The 27,487-nt window shown below is 67.1% G+C and overlaps 1 protein-coding gene across 5 annotated transcripts in view; it reads left to right on the top strand.

Annotated features, from left to right (window-relative positions):
* Positions 1-27,487, top strand: part of ZNF423 (zinc finger protein 423) — a 250,712-nt gene that overhangs the window by 217,277 nt on the left and 5,948 nt on the right. For all 5 annotated transcript variants that reach the window (XM_045819207.1, XM_045819208.1, XM_045819210.1 and 2 more), the window contains 2 exons: positions 10,810-10,941; positions 12,339-12,454. In XM_045819207.1, coding sequence (XP_045675163.1) covers positions 10,810-10,941; positions 12,339-12,454 — 248 coding nt within the window. The remainder of the gene's footprint in view (positions 1-10,809; positions 10,942-12,338; positions 12,455-27,487) is intronic.

The following is a 27,487-nucleotide window of genomic DNA, read 5'->3' on the forward strand; positions in this document are numbered from 1 at the left end:
GTTGGAGGCTGGAGACGGTCACTCACACCCGAGCAGTTTCCCACGTAGGGAAGTCACGGCCCGTGTTCACAGGCAGAAGAGACGAGGCCTTCTCTGCGGCCTTTCGAACCCCGCCCCGAGCATGGTTCAATGAGGACGCCTTCAGGACCTGCCCCGCACCCGCACGCTACAGGTCCCGGGGTCGAGCGAGACTGGACTCTGAGCTGCCGCCGCCCTTGACTTTGGTGCCGCAGTGGAGACCTCTCCTCTGCGCCAGCCGGGACGGTAGCCACTAGCCACGTGGCTGGCGGTCACGCGGAATGCGGGGCGGAATCTTTAGGCCCTGTAGCAAATTAATTCGGGTCAGACGGCCATGTGTGGCCTCTAAGTCCCCGACTGGACAGCGCCGACCTTCCCGTGGAAACGGGTCATCCTTTTCTAGTCTGGTCATTGCCTTGTGCCCAGGCTGTCGCTGAGGGGCGGGGCTGCCCGGCGGTCGGATTAGCGGAGTCGGAGAGGAGGGTGGGCGAGTCGCTGTTTGGAGGCTGAGCCTCTGCTGTGAGCCTTAGGAACCACGGGGCAGCCCCTGTCTGCCGGGACGGTGGAGCACTCCTGAAACCCCGCCTTCTGCCTGGGGGCCCTGCGTCTGCACCCGCGGGCGGCCCTCTGGCTTGCGGCCGCATCGCCTGCCGCGGCTCCTTTTTAGGAAATGGTCTGGGTGGGGGGTCGGGGGTCGGGGGATGAGGTCAGCGCAAATACCGACGTAGTGGAAACAGGACTGACTCGTGCATCCCCGGCAGGGTCGGTGACAACAAGGGTTTTGCGGCCTGCCTGTCACATTAATTGCATGGTATTAGGGGCCGTTAATCCGAGGATTATTAGCGCGATGGGTTTTTCCCGCGGTTGCCGTGTTGTGGAAAACCGGAATCGGAGGACCCGGGACGTCCATCCGTGGGTGTTCGGCGTGTTGAGGGCTGAGGAGGAGTAAGCTCCCTGTTCTCACCGAGTGGGTCCCAGGGGACGGGGTAGACGCTCCGTGTCCGGGGGGCCCTGGGCCTTTGCAGGGGAAGGGGGCGTGTGCGAGGTGCAGTGGGGTGTCTTCTGCAGGAGGGTGTTCCAAGCCCCCGAAGTCTCCAGTTCTAGACGCCTGGAGGCAGGAAAGCACTAAAGTCTTCAGAGCTCAGGAGTACTTTCTCCTCTGTGTCCCCGGTGAGGGCCCGCCGGCCCGTCCGCCAGACGTGGTTACGCACCCCACCCGTCCCCCTCTGTCTCCACGAAGGAGCTGAGACGGGCCCCTCCCGTCTCTCGGGGACGCGTCCCGGGTCTGGTTGTCCTTTGCCAAAGACGGCCAGTCTCCGAGTCCTGAATGTCACAAGCACTGCGATGGCCGAGGGGCCCCAGACTCAGAGACGTCTGTTCGTAAGCGGGCCCTCTGCACAGGGGGTGCGTTTTGTCCTTAGCCATCGGGGCTGCTGGCGCCCCGGGGTGGCTCCCCCGGCAGTGTGCCAGCGGGCTGGGGTGCCGGGAGGAGTCCGCTCCGTCTGGAGCCCGGCGGTGAGGAAGGGCTGGGGCCGCACACGAACCCGCGCCACGCCCTCGTCTCAGGCCCCGCCCTTGACCTCCACGGAGACCCCACTGGGTTGCTAAGAGAGTGGAACAGGGAGAAGATCAACCAAAAGTAAAAAGTGGAACCTGGGTCGTGGGAACGTCAGAGGGGGTGACCAGAACGAGGGGGCTGCTGTCAGCCACGTTTGGAGAGAGTGGTTTGAAGTCTGGGTGCGCGAGTCCTGCCGTGACGAACACGGGGGGGGGGGGCGGTCCGGAGGTGGCAGACCACGCCGCCGAGGAAGTGGCCGGGGTTCGCAGATGGACGATGTGGTGTCGCAGACCGAGGACCCACTCCCTGTCCGAGGGCCCCTTGAACACCGGCGGCGGGGGCTCCGCTGCCCCACGACCCCTCGGGGGCTCGCGCACACGGCCTCCAAGGCCTCGGCCTCGGGGTCACGGGAGGGGGGGGATCCTGTCCGAGGTCACACAGCCGCAGTGACGGCAGCCCCGTGGTCAGACCTCCCCGCCTCGCTCTGGCTCGCTGTGTCCACGGCCCCGTGAGGGACGCCTCTCTGCCCACTTCACAGACAAGGAGACTGAGGCTTGGCGGGGGCCGTGCTCGGCCCAGTGTCTCGCCCTGAGTCCCGGGGGGAGCCGGGAACTCCCTGCAGCTGCCTCGTTCGCAGCTGAGGCTCCCTCCCTGGCCCCAAGGTTCTCGTCTTAATGGAGCTGGGTGGGTGGGTGAGGGGTGGTCCGCGAGCTGTCCTCTTTCTTGGCTGTGATGGGCGATCTCAAGGGGGCTTTGCCCAGAATCGTCCTCAGGCTTAACTGGCCCCCAGCTAAGATCCATCTGATGGGGCTCTTGGGAGCAGTCGGCCGGTGGAGCCATCTGGAGTCTCCTGGTTTGAGTTTCGGAGGCGAGAGCGAGCAAAGGACTCGGGACTTGGGACAGGGCGGCCTGGAGACTGGCCTGGCCAGATGGCCCGTCCTGCCGTGGGCACCCCGGGGCCCGTGTGGGAGTGGCTGGGCCGGCCGGGCCTTCCCGGCGGTGCAACCAGGAGGGGGTGCCTGTAGTCATTCCCCCCCTCAGTCTTCCTTCCCCAAGGCCCCTTGGCACCTGCCCCAGGCGTGGAGGGCAGCGCCCCTCTGCCCGGGAACAGGATGGTGGCCGGGGGGAGGCCCGTCCGACCCGGGAAGAAAGCCGGGCAGCCTGGCAATCGGGTCCGGCTGGAAGGGCACGCCGCGTGCCCGGCAGAGGAGAAACCGCAGGGCCCACGTCCTGGTGGGCTTTCACTGGGCGCCGGCTGGCAAGAGGGACGGTGCCCTGGCCACAGAGAAGGGGGGTGGGGGTGGGGGGTGGGGTGGGGAACCGTTTGCACGCATGGACACAGCAGCGACACTGTCCTGAGATCGGGGTGGGGGGCGCTCAGCCCGCCCCTCCCTCCTGCCGCCTGGCCCGGCCGTCTCCACTCCGACCCGCGACGGCGGCGGCGGCGCGCTGGAAGGGGGCGGCGGCGGGCACCTGGGTAAATAAGTATAAATAGTTTTCTCTCTGATATGTGACCGGATTATTTTCCAGTTGATTTCGAGCCTTGGCCCCAAGTGGCCCACAGATCAAAAAAAGATAAGGGTCAGTTACGAGGTTGAGCTCATTCTCCGTCGCCATGGCAACTGACCCCAGGCAGCCCTCGGAGGGCTGCACCCAGCTCCCCAGGTGACGTCCTCGCTGTCCACGCCGTCCATCCCCGGCCTCTCGGAATTCAGGCCGTCCGGCTGTCAGGGCTCGCTCTGTGTAGGAGGGGCCTTCCCCGCCCCCCCGCCCCGTGGGGGCTGGTTCGGGCTGCCAGAGCTCATTTGTAAGCACCTGCGAAACGCAGGTGACCCGAGATGGGCCCCTCCTGTCCAGAGAGGCTGGGGGAGGTGCCCCCGAGTCGTGGGGGGGGACCGTGGGGGGGGACCGTGGGCGCAGCCCGTCCTGCAGGACCAAGGGGGGAAGCAGGGGCGCCCTGGAGGGTGAGCTTTCAAGCAAGGCTGAGAGCTTTGGAGTGAGGGGGGGCGATCGCGCCCCGGCCCTGGTGCCCCCCAGCCCTGGTGCCCCCCAGGCCAGCAGCCCTCCCAAAACACCCCACACCACTGCCTCCCACTCGGGACGGTAGGAAGGTGTTTCCCTGTTGGCTGGCATCTTTGTCTTCGGGAGTGTGGGCAAGAAGCGACCTCAGAGAACGTTCACCTGTTTGGAGATCCGTGAACGTGCAGTCCCGGCAGAGGCCGTGGGACGGCTCTGAACGCTCTGCTTGTGACGGCAGCACCCGGCCAGGCCGGCGTCCCCGGGGCCCTTTGTACAGCTCCGCGCCCTTCACCCTCGAGTGCACGCCCAAGTCACCCGGGCGCGTCCTTGCCCCTCGGGGCCGGGGTGGGGCCGGGGTGGGGCCGGGGTGCGGCCTGAGAGCCCGCATTTCTGACCAGCTCCCCGGTGAGGAGGACGCCAGGCCTGCTCCTGCCGTCTGGGGCCACACCCGGCGACCAGGGGTGTAGCTGCTGGAGGGCCGGGGGTGGGGGCGCGGGGGTCCCGAGATCAGCCCCCGCCCCTGCGCACGCTCCCCAGTTCCCGTCTGGCCCCTGGCGGAGGGCTCCCCCGGAGACCGCGCTTTCTCCTTTGCCCCGCCTCGACTCCAGGCCCAAATGTGACTCCACCCCCGACCTCCCGCCCGTCCCCTCGGCCTGCCCAGGCGCGAGTCCTGGTGGCATTCGATGGCAGAGGAATGGATACGCAGCCTGAGCTGGCTGCCCAGGTGTGACTGTCTGCCCGCCTCTCTCTGCCCAGAGGCCTCTGTTCCCTGCAACAGAGGGCTGGGTCCCCGCCCGTCCATGTTTCCAGTCCCTGCCCTGCACCCGACTGCGGTTGGTTATTGGCGGGGGGAGGGGGGCATCGGACGGCTCCCCTCCCGGGTCCCCTCTGACCTCCTCATGTGCCCGGATAAATGCTGGGCCCTGTGCACCCCCTGCCTGGCCCCCCGTCCTCTGCGGTGCCTGGTCCCGGGCGCCGGGCCTCCCGGGTCTCCCCCGACCCTAGTGTGGGCAGGCCGTGGGCTCAGCCCCCGGAGCTGTGCAGCCGAAGCATGAGGTTCGTTGCCGAGCTGGTAACAGAGGCCGCCGGCCTGTTCCTCCCGTTCGGGGCCGTGCTGGTTCAGGGACAGTGCCCGGTGGCCCGGGCTGCCTTCCCCGCTCGCCCAGCCTCGTCCCCAGCCCTCCCGTCTGCCGGGGCCGGGGCCGGGGCGGCAAGCGGGCCTGTCTGCTGCCCTCCTGCCCCGCCGTCTTTGGACGACCACGTGGTTAAGGAGCAGAGGGTGCCTTGCTGGGTCCCAGGTGGGGGTCCTGCCCCATCCTGCCAAGCTTCCCTCTCCTGTCCCGTCCGCCGAGCGAGAGCCCCCACGGCTGTGCTCTTGGAGGCGCCCAAGACCCCAAGTGCCGGGGGTCTGGGGACCGCCGGTGGGCGGTAACGAGCTCACAGCAGCCCCCTCCCCCCATATTCCAGCCATCGTGCTAGGTAGTACTTTGTGCGCAGGACTCACTTCCTCTCCAGCGAGCGCCTGCTTGGTGCCGGGCCCCATTCTAGGTGCTGGTGACGTAGCCACGAGCAGAACTGCCTCTGTGGAGTGCGAGTGTGCGAGTGTGTGCGAGAGAGAGAGAGAAGGAGAGGGGACTGGGTAGAAAAACACAGCCCACCCTGGCGTCCCGGCGGTTGCCAGCACCACGAAGGCGGCGCCAAAGGGGGCGCGGTGCCAGGAGGGACGCCCTGTGCCGTGTTCGCCGGGCGTCCGAGACTCCTCTCTGAGCGGGTCTCCTTCAAGCCGACGGGGGAGTGAGGGAGGGCGGGAGGAGGAGGGTCTGGGGCACGAGCGGCCAGTGGGGGAACCGGTTGCAGCTCCGAGAGGGCGAGTGACACACCCAAGCACACACAGCGGGTGAGGGAGGGAACCCAAGTGTCCCTGGCTCTCACGTTTGCGTCCTTAATCACTGCTCCCCGGCTGGGGGAGGCGACTCCGGCCCCCTCAACCCAGGCGGCCGTCGCCAGTTGTCTGCTAGAGGGGGTGCGCGTGAGTGACACCGCCACTCCCAGGCCAGCCTCCCCCAGGGGGATCCCCGCTTCCAGGAGGGCCGGCCAGGCCCGTGGGTGCTGCCGCGGTGGCCGGTCCCTCGGCGCGTGCGAGCTCCGGAACAATGCCCTGCCCGCGCCCCGCCCCCCAGGCAGCGAGAACCGCGGCCTCCGAGTGTGAGCCCGGGCCCGCCCTTGGCGTCGGTGGGCCGCCTGAGCTCCCCCCCCCAGGGCTCTGATCGTCAGCGCTCTCCTCCTCCGGCTTCCCCCAAGACCGGTATGGAAATAAGTGTGTGTCTGCCGGGGATCAAATGCTTTCGGAGACAAAAGTCGGTGGTGCCGCGGTCGTGCGGGGGAGCTGTCATCTCGGCACGGCGCTGTCCCACAAAGCCCTCGGCTCCTCTTTCGGGCTGACACAGTTTCAGCCTGAAAGGCTCCAGCAGGCCGGCTTGGTTTTAAGCAGAAGCACATCCTATTATTTTTTTTTTTTGAGAAATGAAGTGTAAAATTAACACTTATTATTCCTGAGCAGAGTTGAGAGAGAGAGAGACATAGAGAGAGAGAGAGAGAGAGAGAGAGGGAGAGAGAGAGGGAGAGAGAGGGACTCTGAGATTTTCACGCTCGCTGGATTGTTTCTTTGGCAGTTTGGGTTGTTTTTTTATTTTAATTTTTTAGACATCACAGTGAATCAGCAGATTCTCAGCGCCAGCCCCCACTTCTGGGGCCTGGGGCGGGGGGTGAGGTGCGGCCCCGGGAGCCGGAGACCTCGGCGTTTCGCTGCGCGGGCCACTGGAGTTGCACGGGCCCTCCGACGGGTGCCTGTCGTGGGCTGTAAAAAGAATGAAAAGGGCGTAGAAAGGAGAGGAAGGGGTCCTGCGTCTTAACCCAGAACCCTGCGGCCCCCCAGGCTGGCGGGGGGGCCTGCGGCTCCCAGGCAGCCTGGACGCCCTGCTCCCCGCCAGGCCCCCGAGTGCGGGTGGTCTCGGAGAACTGAGGAAAGCCATTCTCCGAGGGCGCCGCTGTCCCGGGCCTGCGACTCGGGGCAGCATGAGAGGTGGTCAGCGCGGGGGCGGGGGGCGGTGATGGTGGAGGCCACGTCTCTCCGCATCCAGGGGCTGGCGCACCTGGGGCACAGGTGTCCACCGGAGCATCGCGCTCTCACTAGGACAGACCGCCCCCCCCCCCATTTTCCCGGGTGGTTTTATGGGCAGAGGTGGGCGCCCCCACCCCACCCTGGGAGCACCCCCGTCCCCCTCTGGTGGGGACGGGCAGCGAGTCCCCAGTCTGGGGGGCCCCCGCAGTGTTAATACTGCCCCTCACTTCCACGTCTGCTGGTTTTATTTTCCCTCTCCCATCTCCCCAGGGTTGACACTCTGGGGGGGACGGAGGAAAGGGGCCAGCGGCCCTGGACTGGGCTGTCCGGAGGCCCTTGATCTCTTTAGCCCGGAACCTCGCACCCGCCCGGGCTCGGGGCCATGACTTGTGTTGAAGCTGTCGCTGCCCGGCCCGGAACCGGCTGCAGCGCCGGCGGCCTGACTGTGCGCGTCTTTATGAACGTGGGTGCAGGGCGTAGCGGCGTCTGTGAATCGGGGACCCACTGATGCCGCTGGCCACTGGAGAGAAAGTGACTGTGGGCCCTGGTTTCTCTGATTAACAAGTCTCGGGAACCGCCTTTGTCCTCCGGTGTTGGTGACTCAGATGGGCAGCCGGCTCCATTCACAGCCAAGCGGAGAAAGGGCCCCCCCCCCGCCCCCGCTCGCCAGAGCACCGTACATCCTCCCTCCTTCACCATCTCAGCCCGGGCGGGGGTGGGGTGGGGTGGGGGGCGACTTGGTCGGGCAGGGGGACAGGGCCCTCGAGGGGCACCTCTCCTCCACCAGCGCTTCCCGAGCCTGTGCTGGGGCCCCCGGTGGGACGTGGTATTCCGGGGGCCTGAGGAGGGGAAGGCCACAGCCCGGTTGCCAGGGTCAGGAGGACCCCGAGGGAACAGACGAATCCGGCTCGTCCTGCCCAGCCAGGGGCAGCCGAGGGCGCTGGCACCCTCGGGGAGGCTGCCTGGAGGAGGTGTGCGGGCGGGCAGGCGGGCGGGCGGGATTCACAGGGTGGGGAGGGCGTCAGAGCGCCGCCCCCAGCAGGCTGGGCCAACTCCGCCCGCGGTCCGACGGACGGTCCACGCTTGCTCCTCTCCTTCTCCGGAAGTGCGGTTTTCCAGCGAGCGGGGTTAACCCCGAGATCCAGCTCACGCCATAAACGCACGTGATAAACGGTCGCGGGAACCTCCGTGCGGCCGTCGTGAGTCACGCCCCCTCTGCCTCACTGAGGCCCGAGAGGTGCCCACGGGCTCCCCCCCCCTCCCCGGGCGGCCAGAGGGGTGTGAGGGTGCCGTCTGCCCTCCGTCCGTGCGCTGGCTCGCTCGCTGCTCGAGTCTGTGCTCCAGGGGGCGCCGAGGAGCATTGTTTGTGGGGCGGCGGGCGCGCTGGGGGTCTCGGAGGCAGCCCCCACGCTGGAGGCCAGCTCTAATTACGATGACAGTCCCCCCGGGGGAGGCGGAGGACGTGTGTGGGGCCTGCGCGGCGAGTGTGCCGAGCCCGCCCCGCGTCCCTGAACTTGTCAACGAGCCCCTTCCCCGCCGGCGCATGCGGGAGAGCTGCTGGCGTCTCTGCCGGGGGCACGTGGCCTAGTTGCCGGGGCTCCAGGGGCACGACAGACACCCGGCAGCTTCCAGCCGGGGGGCTATGTGGGGCAGGCCCCCCAGCGCGTGCACGTGCGTGTGGCGGTGCCGCTGCGGCGGCGGGGGGGGGGGGTCCTGGGGCGGGGGGTCGCCTGCGGTCTGCGCCAGCCCCGGCCAGGGCCTGGGGCCCCGGGGACTGGCCAGGAGCCTCAGCCCATCTGCGTCCCTGTCCTGCCCGTGGCAGAGCCCTCTGCTCCCTAGTTCCTGCTTTTGAGGGCCAGTCGGAGCACCTGGCACCTTTGGTGACGCGGGCTCCCTGGGGACGCCCGAGGGGCCCGCGTCCTTGGCTGTCCCAGATAATATCCTCACCGGCAGCAACAGAACCGGCCACACACACTCACGGAGCCCTCGCCGGGTGGTGGAATCCCCTTTTCTGCCTCTGAATTACCCACGTTGTTAGCTTCCTTGGTTCTCACACCAACTGTAAGAGGAAGACTCTTCTGGGGGGCGGTGTGACTTTTCCAAAAAAAAGACATTCCGTTTCTAGAGCGGTTTTAGGGTTACGGTACCACGGAGAGGAGGAAGCTGCCGAGATTTCCGCACACGCACGGCCTCTCCCGTGACCAGCGCCACTGGCCACGGCGGTCATTTCTGGCGTTTGCAAACACAGACCACCTACGACGCCACACCGGCCTCACCTGCAGCCCAGCGTTTGCCTGGGGGAGGGGCATGCCTTCCGTAGGGGTGGGCACCTGGGCCGTGACGCGGACCCACCGTCTCAGCGCACAGGCCGGCCCCACTGCCCCAAACATCCTCTGTGCCGGCGGTCCCCCCTCCACCCCCCGACCAGCGGCCTCGGATCTTGCTGCCCCCCCCCCCACCCCGTGTCCACAGTTTCCCAGAGTGTCACCTAGCTGCAGCCACCGGTGTGTCTGTGGCCTTTTCAGGCAGGCTTCTCGCACTCAGGGGTGCGCCCTGGGGGTCCCCCCAGGTCTTGGTAGCCTGTTTCCTTTCCACACTGTGTCCCGTTCCGTCGTCTGGGTGCCTCACCATCCGTTGGTTTACTCGTTCACCCAGCGAGCACCCCTGCTGCTTCCGGGGTTCGGCAGCTAGGAGTGAATTTGCTGAAAGCACCTGGGTGCAGGTGTTCGCGTGGACACGCGTTTCCGGCTCCTGCGGGTGGATACGAGGACCGCAGTGGCTGGACCGTGTGGTGGGAACCGCCGAACCGCCGTTCGCGGTGGCCGCACCCCGCGGCCCCTGCCAGCCACAGCCGAGGTTGCGGCCGCCGGCGCTCGGTGTGGGTGCCCTGGGGTTGGGCCGCTCTGACAGGTGTGCCGCGGTGAGGAAGGCCACTGCGAGGCTTTAGGAAGAAGGAAACCGGGGCACAGAGAGGTTTCCTCGCTTGCCCAAGGTCACACAGTAAGCGGCGGAGCCGGGTTCCAACCCTGGACCATGTGACATTTGACCTGGTGTGACTCTCCGGCGCCCCCCCCCCCCCCGGTGCCGCCTGACCACGGGGCCACCCGGTCATCAGTGCCAGTCCCTTCCGTCCCCTCTCAGCACTGGGGACTCGGGTGACCCTTATCTACCAGCACGGACTGACGCTCAGATCACGCAGATGGGAGAAGCCAGGACTTGAACTCTGCCCTGCTGACTCCAGGCGGGGACAGGACCTCGGCTCCCGATGCAAGGGTGACACTGGGGCCCAGGGCCGGCTGGCTGTCTTCCCTGGGAGCCGGGGAGGGGGTGTCTGACGTCACGCAGCTCCCGGGTGGGAAGGCGGAGCCGTGTTCCGGTCTGGAGGCGGGACAGGGCGTCTGCCCCGTGCCTGTGAGGACGGGGTGGGCCATCCGCTCAGAATACTTAAAACGAGCAACTCACTGTGTTCTGTGCTCGCCCCTCACAGAGTGAACCCCTCCAGCAGCCAAAGGCCCTCTGCCGCGTGCGCCCCCGTGTCCCCTCTGGCCTCACGCCGCCCTGTCCCCGCCCCCATCCCTGTCCCCACTCAGTCTCACCTGAGGCTCCCATGGCCCCACGGCCCCTCCTGGCACCGTGACGTGGTGATCACCGTCGTCTGCCATCCGTGTGCCTAGGGTGGGGGAAGTGTATGACCTGTTCGGTTCCCCCCAGAATCCCCAGCTCAGAGGGCCGGCACGCAGTGCACGCTCAGTACACGTTCTGTTGGGTTTTTTTTTTTAAAGTCCTGGCTGGACCCCCTCCCCCAGGCAGACCCCGTCCCAGGGCCTCCCCATGGGACACAGTCCTGGGTCTCTGGACCGGCAGGGCAAGTCCCAGACAAGGACGCTTTCGAGTGCCAGCTCCGGGGGCCGACCCCTGGGGTCTGTAAGCCTGGGGGTGGCCGGACCCTCTGGGCCTGGGATGGGTCTCAGCATCCGAGGTCCCCCACCAGCCCTGGTTCTGGGGATTGGGGCGGGCTGGCCGGTGCATTCGGGGCGCGGGCTGCCGCCGGAACCGTGCGTGCCACGTGGCTGACTGTCGCGGTCCCTTGCAGAGGAAGGCATCAACCACGAGTGCAAGCTGTGCAACCAGATGTTCGACTCCCCGGCCAAGCTGCTCTGCCACCTCATCGAGCACAGCTTCGAAGGCATGGGCGGGACCTTCAAGTGCCCCGTGTGCTTCACAGGTAAGGGGCCGGCGGGGGGGCCATGGGACCTCAGTGTCGTTTCCAAGCTCTCGGGGAGGCCCGGGGGTCCCCAGCTTCACTGTCCTGTTCGCCTGGGGCAGGCCTGGTGTGTGTCCCGCCCCATGCCTTCTAGCCTCTCGTCCAGGACGGGTGAGGGGGCTCCCTCCCCTGGGCCTCCCCCCACGCCTGCACTCCGCAGCTGCGAGCCCTCTGCGGGCCCAGCACCAGCGGGCTCTCCCTTTATACCCCTCCTGGCGCCCCCCTGGCGCCCCTCCTGCCTGGCCCAGCCCAGCCCATGTTTCGTCCCACTGTGCTCCAGGCTAGGGGTCAGGGGCAGCTATGCCGGCCAAGCCCCCCAGCCCCCAGCCTGGCTGCCAGCCCAGACAAGCGGCTGCCCCAGCCCGAGGCCGGTCTCGGGGCCTCTGCCGGCCCCTCCTGCTGCCCAGATGGCAGCCGGTGTGCGCGGGGGAGCCTGGCCGTCCCCCGCCGCCCCCAACATCTGCCGTCTGCCACGGCAGGACGCCCGCCCTGGGGAGAGTGCCCGCCGAGAGGGGGACTCAGAAGTGCTCACCTCCCAGACTCACAGCTGCTCCACAGCCGCCTCCTGTGTACCCCCCAGAGGCCTGGGCTCCTGCCACCGGGGCCGAGACCCGCTCGGTGACAGGCCTGAGGGGGGGCTGTGCTGTGGGGACCCTCCCGCATGCTCACACCCCTCAGGGTCTTATCCCCACTCAATCGCAGGAGCCCCACCCATCGGTCACCGTCACACTCCTTGGGCTGGTGGGGCTGGGGCTGCTGCTCCGGGGCTCCGGGCCCCTGTTCGGGGATCCGAGGATGCCGGCAGCACCTCCATGACCAGCACTAACAGCACGTGTTGACCCAGTGCCGTCTCGCACCAGAGCTGCGCTGAGCTTCCTCAGTGCAAACCCCAGCCCCGCCTCCTCGCAAGGGGACCTGGGCCAAGGCGCTTCCTGTTCCCCGCGCCTCGGTTTTCTCTTCTGTAGAATGGGGACAACAGCACTGCCCGCCTTGCAGGCCTGTGCTGAATCAGGGGGCTCCTGGCAGGCGGCAGTGTCCGCTGGGCCAGTCCTGTGCCACAGCGTTCACGCGTTTGTCACGTGAACCCGCGTGGTCCTCCAGCCGCCCAGGCAGCGGCAGGTCCCCATTTTTCGGATGAGGACGCGAAGCCGGGAGAGGTTCAGTGACCCCCAGTGCGGCACACAGCCCGCATGCGGCAGAGCTCCGCCCCCCGGCTCCCCGGAGCCCGCTGATTGGCCGGCTGCGTCCACGCTGGGCGGGCCCGCTTGGGAGCGGCTAGGCGGCTCTCAGGGGGCGCGGGGCGGCGGGGCCGTGTCCCCGGGGCCCCGCCGGACGCCCGACGCCGTGTCCGTCCCCAGTCTTCGTCCAGGCCAACAAGCTGCAGCAGCACATCTTCGCGGTGCACGGGCAGGAGGACAAGATCTACGACTGCTCGCAGTGCCCACAGAAGTTCTTCTTCCAGACGGAGCTGCAGGTCAGTGCGCTGGGCCGCGGCACGCCCCGCCCTGCTCGCCGGGGGGGGGGGCGCGGGGGCGGGGTCAGAGTGCTGGGGCCTGTCCTCGGCACGCCCCCGGCAGGAAGAGCAGCAGGCGGCTGGGCCTGGCCTGTGAGTCTGGAGCCCACGGCTGCCCTCCTGCCCAGCTGGCATGCGGGGAGCCCCTGCTGGCCCCAAGTTTTCTGGGGAGCTGAGTGGGGCCCAGGGAGCAGGGTCCGAGGCTCACGTTTGGGGTGTCTCTATGGTAAGCCCCTCCCTGCTTGGGATCCCGGCTCCCCGCTGATGCTGTGCGGTGATGTTCGGTGGAGCTGCGGTCTGTGGCCGGTGGCCCGTGTGGTTCGCAGAGCTGAGTCCGGGGCAATGTGCAGCCAGGACCTGGGTCTGCGGCCTTGGAGCCTCCACCTGTGCCCAGGAAAGCCAGACACGGGAAGGCGGGGGATGGCAGGTGGGGCCCCGACTCAGAGGAAGGGATGCCACCAATGGCCCAGAGATGGGGCCCCCAGACAGGGCGCAGTGGCCTTGACCAGCTCCTCAGCCCCCCACCCAGGGCCGGCTGTAGCTGCGGGGCCCTTGCGAAGGGAGGGTTTGGCACTTGCGGCCACTCCCCTCGGCGTCCCGTCCCACTTGTCACTGCATTCTGAACACAGATGTCCAGGTAAAACCACCTCGTCACCCACTGGTTTTTGCAAGAAATTCTTGTAACACTGGAGAGGCCACTCACCCACCCAGAAATAGCGCCCACGCCCACAGAAACATCACACGCACACTGTGCGTAAACCAGAGTGTCCCCCACACACATGGTTCCCCGTGCAGTCCCCGCACGCGTGTGCACACACACAGCGTTTTCAAAGGTAGCAGGACAGACACGCTGAGGAATGCCACCCCCACAGCAGAACGCCACCCCCCCCACAGAAGCGCCACGGGGACCACGGGGACACGCAGCCCTGCCGAAGCACCACAAACTGAGGTCACACCACGTTCAGTGGGACCCAGGCGCGGGTTTGCTGTGGCGACGAACACCCTCCCTCTTGGTGTCTGTCTTCAAGGGGCAGGGACTTGCGTCGCTTGCGATTTGTCGCCCGCCGCCAGCCAGATGGCGGGGTGGGACTCTGCTCCCCATCCTCCTGCGGGGGCCTGGGCCCAGGGAAGTCCACCCTGAGTCACGTCCCCTGGTCACGGAGACCGGGAGAAAGGGGAGCTGGGGCGCCGCACCCCAGCCCCAAGCTTCCCCCGGGAAACGACGCCCCCCTCCGTGCCTCCCGCCGTCCCAGCCCGAGCGGGTCCTGTGGCCGCCCTGCCCCGGGCAAAGGGGGAGGAAGGCCATCCTGCCCTGGGCCCGGAGGGAGGGGACAGCCGGCTTTTGTCAGCGCGTCCCTGGCCCACGGGGTGTGCCTGCGCCCGAGGAAACCGCCCTGCCCGGCCCCTACCCGAGCCGCCCCTGTGCTCAGCAGCCCCCCCGCCCTCCTGGGCGAGGCTGAGGCCACCGCAGCCGGAGCCAAGTCAGGGGGTCACGGGGGGCGGAGGGGAGCAGCCAGGGTGTTTCTCTTGGGGCTGAAGGGGCACAGCTGGGTGGCCGGTAGCAGGGCAGACCTGTCACCGTGCCGCAGCCACCCCACAGCCAGGCCTGGCTGTCCTGCCTTCGAGGTCGGCGGCCCTGTGTCCCTCACGGTGTGGGACACAGCTACGGACCCAGCTGTTCGGACCCAGGCCCCGAGCGGGGCTGCCACTGCCAAACGGCCGCCAGCATGGCGGTGACCCCGCCCTGGGCCCATGGATCCTAAACTGAGCGCGTATCTCTGTGCTGGGGACGGGGAGGGGCCTGCTGACTGTCCCCGTGTCATGTGACCGGAGGGGGCCTCGTGTCGGTGCCCAATTGGCAGGCCGTCCGGGGAGCCTCTTCACTTGTGCGCTGGCTGCGAGCGCGGCCTCACCTACCTCCCACCTGCCGCACCTGCCTGGCCCAGCTACCGAAATAGGCCCCGGATCCCCAGACACCTGGAGCTTTTTATAGCCCAGCTCCACAGCCTCCCTTAAACCCGGGCGCGCACGGAAGCCGTGATTTACTGAAACCTGGGATTCGAGTCATCCAGATGCCAGGAGAGGGGCCTGCCCCCCTCGGTGGGTTCGGGGCTGTCCCAGACGGGCTTCTGGCGCCGCCGTGCCTGGGGCCCACCTCGCGTGCAGAGGCCTGGGCGCGGCGGCCCCCCTCCGACTCGGCGTCACCTCCACGCCCCTGGGCTGCAGCTGGTTCCTGGGAGCTGGTGGGTCCCTGGGTCACCCCGCCAGCCTCGAAGGCAGATCCTCAAGTGCCGAGAACCTCACTAAATTACAGCCTTAACGAGCCACTATTTTCTGCAATTAATGATTTTAATTACAGACCACTTAAACGTGGAAGCGTTGCAGCAACGCCAAATCTATGCAAATAATGGCTTTCGTTAAGTAACTCGGGTAGCAATTTTCTGTGTTTTTCAAGAGGAGGGCTCCTCAGCCGTGGGAGTCGTCGTCATCCTCCTGCCGAGGCTGCAACGGGCGGGCCAGTTCACGGGCCCAGGGTGACCCGGTGGGTGGGACGGTGCGGCAGGAGACAGGCCTGGTCCCTGCTGGGCCCCGACGGGCTCCCGTGGCCCCGCGGCCCGGGAGGTCCCGTGCGGAGCGTGAGGCGGGTGGACCGGGCAGAGGCGGGGCCTGTGGGTCTCCCTTCCTACAGGTTTCCGGGCGCTCTGGCCCCGCCCACTCTCTGGACCCCGTGTCCCCCGCTGTGCCCCGTCTCCGGGGAGGGCAGCGTGCCGGTGTGGTTGGGGGAGCGAGAACCCTGTGAACCACTGATTCCGACACCGTCGGGGCCATCGGCCTGGCGGCTCCAGCCTCAGGCCTGAGCAGGGGAAGGCCCGGGGCCCGGTGGGCCCTTTGCCAAGGGTGGGCGGGCCCGAGGGGGGGGGCGCAGGCTCTGCCCGTGCAGCCCAGCTGTCGCCGAGTCCCCGTGGGCGCCTCTGGGGCCTCAGACACTGGGCACGAGGGGCGGCACCCCCCCTCCCCTCCCTGAGAGAGCCACGAGGGGGGGCGGCACCGCGCACAGGCCGGCCCCTGGCCTGGCGGACAGGACCCTCCAAGGCCAGTCAGACAAGGAACAGAACACCGCCACCCCTGGGTGGGCCCCTCCTGTGTGCCAGCCCTGGTCCCCCGAGAAGTCAGCACTCTGATCTCCACGTTCAGACTCGGGGCCCGAGACTCCCAGAGGCCACGTGGTTTGCCCAAGGTCACTGGCGTAGGGCAGGGCCACGTGCAAAGCCACGCTGCCTTGGCCGCCGAGGCGCACGGAAGCCCCCCCGACGTTGACAGGGACTGCCGCTCATACGAGCGGGTGGATTGGAACGAGACCCGCGGTGCTGAACCAGAAAAAGCCTTCATGTCAGGGGACCCAGGAGCTATTTTAGTAGTTGGGCCAAGCAGGTAGCACGCGCAGCAGCGGCGGGGGACGCGGAGGAGCCTCCAGCGGGCGGGCCCGGGTGGGAGCGCCGGGGCCCGGGGCCCGTTCTGCGGAGCCGGGCCTGGGAGCTGAGGGTGCTGGGCTGGAGCCTGAGGGCGTGAGCTGGGCTCGGGCCAGGCTTCGGGAGAAGGGGGGTTCACTCCAGCGGTGGAGACGGGGCCCTCCTAGCACCTCAGGTTCCTGGTGCTGGCAGCGCCCAGCTGCCCGTCCCCCCCCACACCCCCACATACGCCCCTTCCAGACCCTTGGGACCCGCTGAGCCTTGTCACAGGGAGGCCGGAGCCAGAGACGGGGCCCTTCTGGCCTCCGGTGCTTGCAGCGTCTTGCAGCCCTCGGTGATGGTGCCGGGCCGGGGCGCTGGCAGGCTGGACGCCCTCCACGACAAGCCGGGGGCTGCAGGGAGCGCCTCCCGAGTGGCCCGCGGTGGCGAAGGGGCCAGCGGCCCCACGCGGCTGTGTTTAGAGGATTAGCTCACGCCGCCTGCCTGTGCGTGCCCAGGCCTGCCGCGTCCAGCTGAGTGACTGCCATCGATCACAAGCAGAGCGAGGCCTTCTCCCGTGGGGCCCGCGGGGCCCTGCCCCGCAGATGGGTGCCGGCGCACGGCCAGGAGAGGGGCCCGGAGCTCCCCTGGGGTGCTTGCTGTCTTCCCAGCCTCCGAGAGCACTGGGTCCGCCCCCTTCCCTCCATGCAGGTTCGTGTAACAGTCTTCATTGAGACCCTGCTGCGGGCGCTACCCTGGGGCCTGGGTGTGGCGGCGAACAGGGAGAGCTCCGCTCTCACAGAGCTGGCCCTGGGCGGGAGGCACCAGCGAGAAGGTCACCTCACATTGTGGTGGGATGGAGAGGGTGTGTGTGTGTGTGTGTGTGTGTGTGTGTGTGTGTGTGTCGGGACAAGGGCGAGGGGACATTAGGAAAGAAAAACTGGACCAGATGTTCAGCTGAGTCCTGAAGCTGGAGAATGAGCCAGCCCCTCGGTGGGCCGGGGCTGAGGGTTCTTCCAGGAAGGGGAGCGGCCGGTGCCCAGGCTCAGAGGCGCAGACAGGTTTGGGGTGTCCCAGGAACAGAGGTGAGGGCATTGGGGCTGGAGGGGTGGGCAGCTCTGGTCTGGCCGCTCAGAGGCGGGGGCTCCGGGATGCGCCTGCGTCTGCTGGTCCCTCTGCCTGAACGCCCTTCCCTTCTCGGGCCCCTCTCTGAGAACCCCTCGAGGACCTTTTCTCCTCTGGCTTCTCCAGCCCCGGGTTCAACTCCCCACCCCTCGGCCAGTGCGGGTTAGAATTGCATCTCCTCCCGAGTTCCTGCTCTCACCTGAGTCTTTGGAGGGTGAAGACTCCACCTGCCACCCATCCACCTATGCATCCATCCGTCCATCCATCTACCCCCACCCATCCACCCACCCATCCATCCACCATCCACCCATCCATCCATCCACCCATCCACCCACCCACCTATGCGTCCATCCGTCCATCCATCCACCCTCATCCATCCACCTACCCACCTAATCCATTCATTCATCCACCATCCATCCACCCACCCACCGCCCATCCACCCCCCCACACACGTGTTTCACCACATCCCCCCTTCAATTCCCGGGGAGCAGGCGAGCAGGCAGGAAGCCACAGGCGAGGGCAAGAGGACAGGCAGGGGCCGTCGCTGCGCACGCCAAGGCCCTTCACGAGCTCCGGGCCCTGCAGGACGGGTAACCGAGGCACCGGTTTCCTGGCTTCTCTGTGCTGCTGCTGCCGCCGGATCCGGCCGGATAATTATAACTGATAATAATTAAAAGTGGGAAGCGCTCTAGGCACACACTTAGCATTTGACTCTTTGGCTGAGCTTTCCGCGAGCAGCAGCGTCGTCCTCCTTCCGGCTTCGAAGACAGGCAGCCAGTGTGCGTCGCCCACCGCAGCGGGGAGACCAGGGCCGCTGGGCCCGGCCCCAGGGAGCGAGGGGAGGTGCCAGTGACGGCAGCAGCGGGGTCTTCCCCAGGAACCTCCCCCCCGCCCCGTTATCTTCTGTTCCTGGCATTCGCGCTTCTTTGGCCTCAGTTTCCTCATCTGTAAAATGGGGTAGGGCCTGCCGCCTCGGGTTGTTGCTTGCACAGACAGACAGGCTACAACGTGTGCCAGCCACTTGGCAAGTAAGCTTTCCTGAGGGTGGGGGGGGGCACGTTTCAGGGTACAGTCGCTCTGTGTGTGCCACCCTCTTGCCCGCTGGGGCAGGAGTCCCGAGCCCAGCGCAGCTCGACTTCCGTTCAACATGGCAGCATTGCGGGGTGCACCGTGTGGTGCCCACGCCGTGGGCGGGCGGCCTGACTTCAAACCCCAGCCCCGCTACCGAGCCGCTCGGTGACCTGGAGCGGGCCCGGCGCGCTCTCCGGGCCTCGGCCCACGGGGGCGATTCCTTGTGGGTGTTGAGGGCCTGGAGGCCGTGGGACCCGAAAAGGCAGCAGCCCCACTGCCGCCACCACTGACCCCGTGACTGCGGCCTGGGCGCGGCCGGCCGCCGGTGCAGGTCTCCATGGACGCATCCCTTCAGTCCTCGTGCGTGGGCGTGCGCGGTGCGGCCGGCCCGTGATGCCTGAGTGCCCGCGTGTGCCAGCGTGTGCAGGGGCCCGGGACACACGGAGGCCTGAGTCCCTCGCGAGTTGCAGGGAGAGGAGCAGCACGCCGACCCGGCGAAGACCAGAAAGGACGGCTGTTCCGGGTTGACACGTTGTAACTCAGCGATGGCGCTGTAGCATCTCGGCGCGTCACTGTCATATTGCAAAATGTAACTCAACTGCTGGGCTCGACAGGGCCCCCATGACATCGCAGGGGGCCGGGACCTTTGTCCCTCCCTGTGTCACCAGGCCCTGTCCTGTGTGCTCAGTAACGTGTCGTCAGCCTCGCCACCGTCTCTTACCGCTCCCGCTTCTTGGGACAGCTGGGCCCCCTGGGGGAAAGACTCGGGCGGGCACTGCCCCGGCCCTCTGTCCTTCCCAGGCCGGGACTCAGGCCTGAGTCACTCGGCCCCACGCAGTGGGCACGAGGCCGAGTTTCCCGGGGGCCTCCCGGGAGCCTGGCGCCGTCTCTGCACATGCTCAGACTTCTGAGCCCTCACGGTGACCCCGGGGTGTGGCATCCTACGACCTCCGTGTCACAGAGGGTCCCCAGGGTCACGTGGCTGCTAGAGTGATTGGGCGGTGGACGCAGGCGCCCGGGCACTGGTCTCCGTGTGCGTAGCCCCAAGGCCAAGGCCACGGGTTCGCAGGGGACTGTCGGGTAAAGCGCAGGCCCCCCATCCGGGCAGGCAGGGGTTCCAGACGCCCGAGGGCCTCAGGGCTCCCGGGGAGCGCGGCGGACCCCTCCCCGTGCCGGCCTGCGCGGTGGAGTGTGCAGAGGCCCAGGTGGGGACTTGGAGGGGGCTGCCCCCAAGGCCCAGCTCCGGGCAGAGATGGCACTTGGAACCGGCCTCGGGCTGCCCGTCTGCCCAGCGGAGCCCGCCGCTCATGCCCCCGGGCGGGGGGCCAGCCGCTTCAGAGGGGCAGCGTGCCATCGCGACAGATGGGCGCGGGGGAGCTGCCAGGAGCCTCCAGCCGGAGCCCGCGTGCGTGCGCGAGCCCGGCCCCTCGCCGGTGCCGCCCGGTCCCGCACAAATGCCTTCAGTTTCTTGGAAACCAAGATCGTACCGGAACCGTAGGGGCCGTGTGGGTCCACGGCTCCCAGAGCTCCGCACCGCGCAAAGCCCCGTCCCCACCCCCGGCTCAGACCAGAGGCTGATGACCCTGTGGTGCCACAGGGCAGGAGAGACGGGGGGGCCTTGGGGGCTGGGGGGTGGCTCTCAGCTGCTTCTTGCTGTCACGGCGACGTGGGTGTGTGGCCTCGTCTTTGAGACGCTCTGTCCTCCCCCGGCGAGTCCCGGTGGGACGCCTGGCCCCAGGGGGCCTCCCAGGGGGGCGGGGGTGGGGGTAGCATGGATGTGACGTTGCCGTCCCACGTTCACAGATGGGAGACTCAGCACCGCGTCACACAGCTGGTGAGTGGCTGGGCGGAGCTTGCCCTGGTGGGACTAAAGAATGCCGCCGCCACCACCCCCAGGCGCTGTGGGGTGCCCCCTGTCCTTCTTACCCTGTCTTACCCTTGGGACCCTCCTATGAGGCCAGTGCTGTTCCCCTCCCCACCTTGTGGGTGGGGAGACCGAGGCACAGCCAGGCAGTGGCGGAGCCCAGGTCTGAGCCCAGCGCCGAGGCCTGAGCCCGCGCAGGCTCTGCTCTGTCGCCGGGCCCCGTTCACGTTCCAGGCACCCCCTGCTTTGCCTCTCGGCCCCGCAGCCTCTCCCCCCCCAGCCTGCTGGGAGCTGGCTGGCCGCCCCCGGCCGGGCCGCCGGGCCTGGCGTGGCGGGGGTGCTCTCGGTGGAGGCCTGCACCGCGCTTTTTGGTCGAGCAAGAGCAATTACTAATGACATTTAGAAAGAAATTAATGAAGAGAAATGCAAGCTGGCATTTCAGGAGCTCCAGTCAGCAGCCGCGAGTTGCACTCGCTGTGGGGGTTTTGTGGGGGGGCGGGCAGGCAGGCCAGGGCCGGCGCAGAGCGTGGGGCGGTGGTGGTGGGATCTCGTTTTGCCCGGTGGGTCACCAGTGTGGCCCCTCGCTCTGCTCCGGGACTGCGGACAAAGTCAGACGGGGGCTGGCCGGGGCTCGTCCAGGGCCACAATGACGTTCAGTGGGTGCTGGGAGGTGGGCGAGGGCGGGTGACAGGTCCAGTCTGGTGTCTCCGTTCAGTGGCACCGGGGGGCGGGGGGGGCGGGGGGCAGAGAGAGGGGCGGAGACAGCCTTAGCACAGGGCCATTTGGGCTCAAACCGAGTGCCACCCCTGACCAGCTCTACAACTCAGTAAGCGACTCTGCCTTCCTCAGCCTCGGTTCCTTCGTCAGGAAAGGGGGGCCAGGCGGCGAGGCGTGGGGACCCCGCACGAAGGGCGGCAGCCCAGCCGGGGCTCTCGGCAGGGCGCGGTGCACGCTGGCCCTTCCCGCATCCCCCGACAGAACCGGGAGACGCACGGCTTCCTCCCGGTCACCGCTCTTGAGTCAGCTCTGCCGAACTCGTGTGAGACCGCTGGGCGGCCACACTGCTTCTTCTGTTCATTGTGAGGCACCGGACACGGGCGTTGTATACCCTCGGGGATCACAGGGCAGATAAACTGGGGGAGGGAGGGAGTAAGGCGGGGCAGGGGGAGGGGAAGCGAGCCGCGGGGCTCGCCTGGGGGGTGGGGGTGGGGCTCCCTCGGGGGTGAGGGATCGCACGGCCAGTCGTGGTCCTGGGGAGACCTTGGACGTTTTCACAGCTCAGGGGCGGGGGTGGGGGCCCGACCCGCACAGCCCGAGGCCCCGGGGAGTTTGGAGACTTTAAAACAGTTGTCTGCGCTTCAAAAACGGCGATTTCCCCCAGGTCGAGCGGCTCACAGTTCTGTAGTGTTCACTCACTCACTCACTCATTCCCGGATGTGGTTCTGAGCACTTCGTGCACACGTGAAACCCTTCCGTCCTCACGCCGCCTGGACGGCCCAGGCCGGGAGCCCGAGGCACAGCGCGGTCGGCCGCCGGCCCGGGACCCGCCCTGCTCGCCACCACACCGAACGGCTGGCGTTCCTGATGTTTCGGTGGGTTGGACCTGGCGGCCCCGGGCGGCAGCCCTGCACGGCCACGGGCAGCTGCCCCCTCCCTGCCCCCCCAGGGCGGGCCCCCCCGCCCAGCACAGCCCCCGCCTGGTCGGCCTCCCCTGGCTCCTTGCCCGGCCCCGGGTTTACCTGCCTCGCAGGGTGTGAGTCTCGTCTCGCTGGCGCCTCACCGACCGGAAGTCGCTGAGCCAGCCGTCACCGGACACGCTCTTCGCTCGCTCCGCTTCGCACAAGTCTGAGGCTTGGAGCCGGGTGTTAACAACGTAGGAGACTGGCAGGGAGAGGCGGGGGCCGGGGTGGGGGGGAGAGCGGGGGGGTGTGCCTTCCCCTTGGGTTTAGTGGGGCTCCCCGACCGACAGCCCGCTGAAGCTGGACCCGGACCCACAGCCCAGCAGCTGCATCCCTGCCCTGGGGCGCCCCCTCAGTGCCCCCTTTCTTCCTTCTGCCGCTGCCACGTCACAAACGTGGCGTCACCCCCGCGTCCGTGTCGACGGGGATGGCGATGCCTCGTGGTCGGTGTTAGTGATGACGGTGTTGGACGCGTGCGGGCCATCACACAGGCTGCGGAGACGTTGACACGCCAGCTGGGGGAGACTCATAACAAGGCTGTGGCCTAGGCAGTCCCCGCCCACCTCCCGAGTGAGTGGCGGGTTCTCAGAGAGGCGGAGCGACTTGCCGGGGGTCACACACGCACTGAGTAGCGGAGGCGGCGTGTGAACGCCAAAGCCCACCACCGTCGTTTCTCCAGCCCATCCTCCCTCCCGCCCGCTGGCTTACGTCCGCCCTCCTCCTCCTCCTCGCCGCCAGTCATGCGCCCGCCACCTGTCCGCTCACCTGCTCGTCTGTCCGTCCGTCCACCCGCCACCCAGTCGTTCTCCCACCCATCGTCCACCCCCACCCCTCCATCTGTCGTCTGCCCATTCATCCTTCTGTCCTTCCTTCCATCCATTCCTCTATCTGTTCATCATCTGTCCACTAATTTACTCCTCTGCACATTCATCGTCCATCAATACATGCGTCCATCATCTGTTCATTATCCATCCACCATCCACCCATCCACCCATCTATCCATTCACCCAACCATCCATCCATCCACCATCCACCCGTCTATTTATCTATTTACCATCCACCCACCATCCATCCACCATCCATTCACCACCCGTCCACCGCTCACCCACCGTCCACGCTTCCACCCACCCATCTGCCACCACCCGTCCCTCCACCCATCCGCTGCACACCCATTGGTACCCAGTGCTCAGTAAGTTCCAGGAACGACACCTGCTGCCCACCCCTCCCCTCCCCTAAAACTGCACACGCACCCCCTACACCACCCCCCCTCTGCTGAGTGGACTGGGATGGGACAGACTGGAGACACAGAGGGCCCTTCAGCCTCCTGGATGCCAGTGAGTTCCGCCTGGTGGTGGGGGGAGGCGCGGGGCAGGCCCACCGGGTCGCGGTGGGGGGGTGGCGGTGGGCGGTGACGCTGTGCCCCCAGTTTGTTTGGAAGCTGGGTGCAGAGCGAGCGGGGCGGACAAGGCATTGCGGGGGGGCCACAGTTGTCCAGCCCCGCGTCGATGGGAGCAGCTCTGAGGAGCGGGCAGCCGGCCTTTCTGGGCACTGGGGGTCCTTCGCCCGCTGCTGCGAGCCAGACTGGACTCCCGGTCCGCGCAGGCCAGGGTGCACACCCACGTGTTTTCACAAGAACCGTCGCAGTCATTAGTGTAATCGGCCTCAGCTGCCATCTTGTTCACTGGGGCGTGCACACAATCCATCACAGCAAATTAGGTCCCCCCCCCCCCCAAGGACTTCGGGCCCTGTGGCTGGGGGGCTGCTAGCCGGGGGCTGTTGGCAGGGGGGCCGGGCCGTGTGGGCTCTGGAAGCCATTGGGGGGGGCAATGGGCCGTGATTTCTGAGGGGACCACGCTCAGAATATCTGCCAGACAGCGCATCACCAGGGGCCCACCCTTCAGAAATGTCATGGACGCAGGGAACTTGCCTCGCCAGGGGAAATTCGGAGGACCGTGGGAGAGGGCAAGGTCAAGGTCTGGAACATCTTCCATAAATCCGAACAGCTCCGGGGCGGTTCAGGCGCCTGAGCATGCGTGTGTCCGCATCGTTAGTGGCCGCGTGACCCCGGTTCCCGGCGTCCGCCCCAGCCGCTGGTGGCCGCCCTGGCGTGTGGCTGGTGGGAAGCGAGGGCTCCACGTGGAGCTGCGTGTTCTCATCAGGTTTTCGTGAGTCAATACTTAAAGTCCTGAAGGCCTGGAAACTTTTCAAAAATTTCAAGGGAAAAATGTTCTCCCAGTGTCTTTGTTTTTTCCCCCCTAACGTGGCAAAACGCATGATGTCCGTAGGCGGGCCTCCCACCTGTCCAGCCGCAGGGGCAGAGAGAACCGGGCTCCTCTGTCCGGCGGGTGTGAGAGCTGCTGGGCTTCTCCCCGGGCCTGGGCCTGGGCGCTGTGCCCTTGACCGTGGCCGGACTCGGGGACTCGGGGACTCGGGGACTCGGGCTCGCAGAGGAAGCCCCGCAACCCGCCTGGGATGCTGCAGCCCATCCCAGTCCCGAGAGGCCTCCGCCGGCTTCCTCTCGCCGCCCGGGTCTGGGCAGCGTCCCTCCAGCCCTGCGCCAGAGACCTGAGGTCGGCGGCTCACGACCCACCCGGGCACCTCCCCCTCCCACCTGCTCACCTTCCCTGGGGGGACCCCACCCGATCGTTCTTAAAAATTGCGATAAAACGCACATCATACACGTACGCAGGATAAAATACATGAGCAAATAAAGTAAGCACAAGATAAAGCGTGTTGATGTGAATAAGTACACTGCAAGAGGTGACCGTGCCCAGAGCGGACGGCGCCATCCTGGCCGTTGGGAAGTGTGAGGTTCGGTGGCGGCCGGCGCAGTCACGTGTCCACAGAACTTGTTCCGTCCTTGCAAAACGGACACTCGGTCCCCATGAAACTCGAACTCCCAGCCCTGGGCGCCCACCAGCCTGCACCCTGTCTCTGAATTGGACCCTCCAGGGACTTCACTGAGGTGCAGCCCCACGGCACTGGTCGTGCGCCTGGCCGGCCGCCCTCAGCACCGTGTCTTCCAGCCCCGGGCGGAGTGGGGACGGCACGGGGTCGGGGGGGTCCCCAGCTTTTCTTCGGTGTCTGTGGAGGGCTCACTCGGCCGCTGCAGCTGCCACAGCCGGCCAGCTGTGCTCTCAGCACACGCAGGCTCTGCGCCGGCACATGCGGGAGGCACACCTGTGCAGGTGCAGGGCTGCGGAGTGACGAGACACACCCCTCGGGCAGGGCTCCTGCAGGGGAGCATCCAGAGCAGCGGGAAGGGCCGAGCTTTGGGGGAGCAGGGAGGAAGGAGGTTGAGGCTGTGGGGCGGTCAGGACTATGGACAGGGTTTGGGTATGTCCTGGGTGTGGCTGGAGCCCTGAGTGTTAGCACAGCTCTCCCTCGTCCCCGCCTCCTGAGGAGAGACCCAGGCACTCACCGTTGCAGCTCCCCACTGCCAGGAGGTGTGAGGCTGGTGGGACCCCGGTCATTGGCAGCTGGGGCTAGGGCGGTGGAGTACTCACTGTGTGTGTGTGTGTGTGTGTGTGTGTGTGTGTGTGTGTGTGTGTGTGTACCTGTGGGCCTGGGAACGAGGGGCATTCGTGAGAGTATGTGTGTGAACACGTGTGGGCCTGGGATTGTGGGGTGCCCTCAGCACCTGGCCAGGCTGCACTCACCGGCAGGCTGGGCCCGACGGCCCCGGTGGCCCCGGCCCCTGACCTGGAGGTCCCCGCCCGGGCTAGCCGCCCACCCCAGAGGAAGCTGCCCGCCTGCCGCAGCCGGGTTTTCCAGGGGCCTGTGTTTTAACTCTGCCACGGTTGCTGCGAGTCCGTCGCCCCGCTGGCGGACGCCCCAGACTCCCCCAGGGCTCTGTGCGCGGCATGCTTTAACCCGCGCTAGAACCACAGGTGTGTTTGGAGGTGGGAGGAGAGACCCCACACTTGGTCTAGGGAGCCCGTCCACCCAGCGCCATTTTTAATGGGCTTCTCATTCTACAGAACTCCCCCTGGGCCTGCCTCCGGCTCCGTGGCGGTGTGGGTGCTTGGACCCCTGCCTGGCTATGTCAGGGGGAGTCAAGCCTTTCGGGGGTCTGGCTCAGGCTCTTTGAGGACGGGGGACGGTGTCTGAATTTGTATTTGAGGTGAACTGTCCCCCAGGGCCCTGGTCCCAAGTAGGCACTTAGCTGATGTGGTCAGAGGGGACTTCCCAGGGCCCCAGGGGGTAGACAGGCTGGGGCAGTGTCCCTGCCCAGGAGGGGCCGAGGTCACAGGAGGGAGCTCTTGGCCCTCGATTCCTGGTCCTTAGGCCCAAGTTGGCTAGGTTCCCTGTCCACAGGGGCCCAGCCACCGGGGACTCCTCCTTCCCTCGGAGAAACAGCGACAGTGGCAACAACCCATGAGCTCAGGACTCGGGGTCCGGCGTGGCCTCCACTGCGGAGGAGGGCAACTCTGAAAGCAGCCGGGAAGGTGTCATCTTCCTGCACTGAGACGACAGCCACAGCCCCCCATGTCTCCTCGAGCCGCCACTGAGCTCTGCATACAGACCGGCTGGCTACGCTGTGGCGGGCGGCCCTGGTCCCCTGTCCCCTGGGACAGCTATGCTTAGCTCCCTTGTTTTGCTGGGTGACTCGGAAGGGACTCTGTTTACAGGCTGTGTCCCTCATAATCTATTCTCCGGGGGGTTTATTTCCAAAGCACAGAAGTGCAGAACTGGGCCCTCTGGGAGTTTGTTGGGATTTTTTTTTTACGTTCGTTTCTCCCACATGTCGCTCAAGGGAAGATGTTTTCTCGTTCACGGAATGAGCCGTGAGCCAGGCCGCCTGTTGGGTCTTTGTGTTCCGGGTGCTGCCGGGCGCTGGGGAGAGGGGTGAAGAGAGAGGCACCCACGCCCCGCTGGGGCTCAGAGGTGCGGGAGGAGAACCTCTGTCTCCTCTTTGGTGGGGGGGGACCCTCCGATGAAAGCGGTCTGGGCCGTGCGGTGCATCACACACCCTCGGGTGACTCCCGGGGCCCGCTCTGGGCCCTGCACCTGCCGCAGACCCGCCCCCAAAGCCAGCCCCACCGCTCCCTGGGAGCGGAGCCTCCCCGTGGGCCAGGAGGTCGGGGTGAACTGCTCGCGTGAGAGACGGAGAGGCAGACACCCCGGCTGCTCGGGTGCGAGGCGCGCTTCCTGCCGCTCCGAGGTGGCAGACGGCAGCCCGTCTGGCTGTCTGGGAGGCAGGGCCCGGCGGGCCTCACGCACGTGCCCACCCAAGGGGGGGCTGCCGTGGCCCCCGAGGACCCTCTAGGGCTCTGTCTCAGGCCAGGGGTCTCCAGCGGCACCCGGGACCCTCACGCCAAGGTGGGGTGTCCGTTGCACGGGAAAAGGGGCATGCCTTTTTTCGCCATCTGTGTGAATGGGGTGAACGCCGGCTGGCTGGGTGGGGGCCCTGGGGGACGCAGGGTGCACGCACGTCACGGCCAGGCTCGGGGGTGGGGGTGGTGTCTGTGCCACCGGGCTGGCACAGAGAGGGAACCTCGGCCATCGCTCACCCCCAGTTTCAATGACGTGCGTTTGCTGAGTCGCGTTCTGAGGATTGGTGCGGCGCTGTTTACGGCGTGCTCTCGAGTGCGCTTACCGTTTGTCAGAAGTGCAAACTAGCGAACATACGAGTCTTTAAGACAGGCCATCTGTTCGTCTTAGACCCTTGGACGATTGTCAAACTCTCCTAAAAATAAGTTGCTCGTCGCAGAGAGGGGCTGCCCAGGTGAAACGTGGCGGAGAGGGAAACGGAGCCGCCTGAAAGGTGGACGGCGTGTGTGTGCACACGTGTGCGTGTGCATGT

This window comes from Phyllostomus hastatus, unplaced genomic scaffold (genome assembly GCF_019186645.2).
Source record: "Phyllostomus hastatus isolate PE091 unplaced genomic scaffold, TTU_PhHast_1.1 phas_scaffold_345, whole genome shotgun sequence".
Classification (NCBI taxonomy): domain Eukaryota; kingdom Metazoa; phylum Chordata; class Mammalia; order Chiroptera; family Phyllostomidae; genus Phyllostomus; species Phyllostomus hastatus.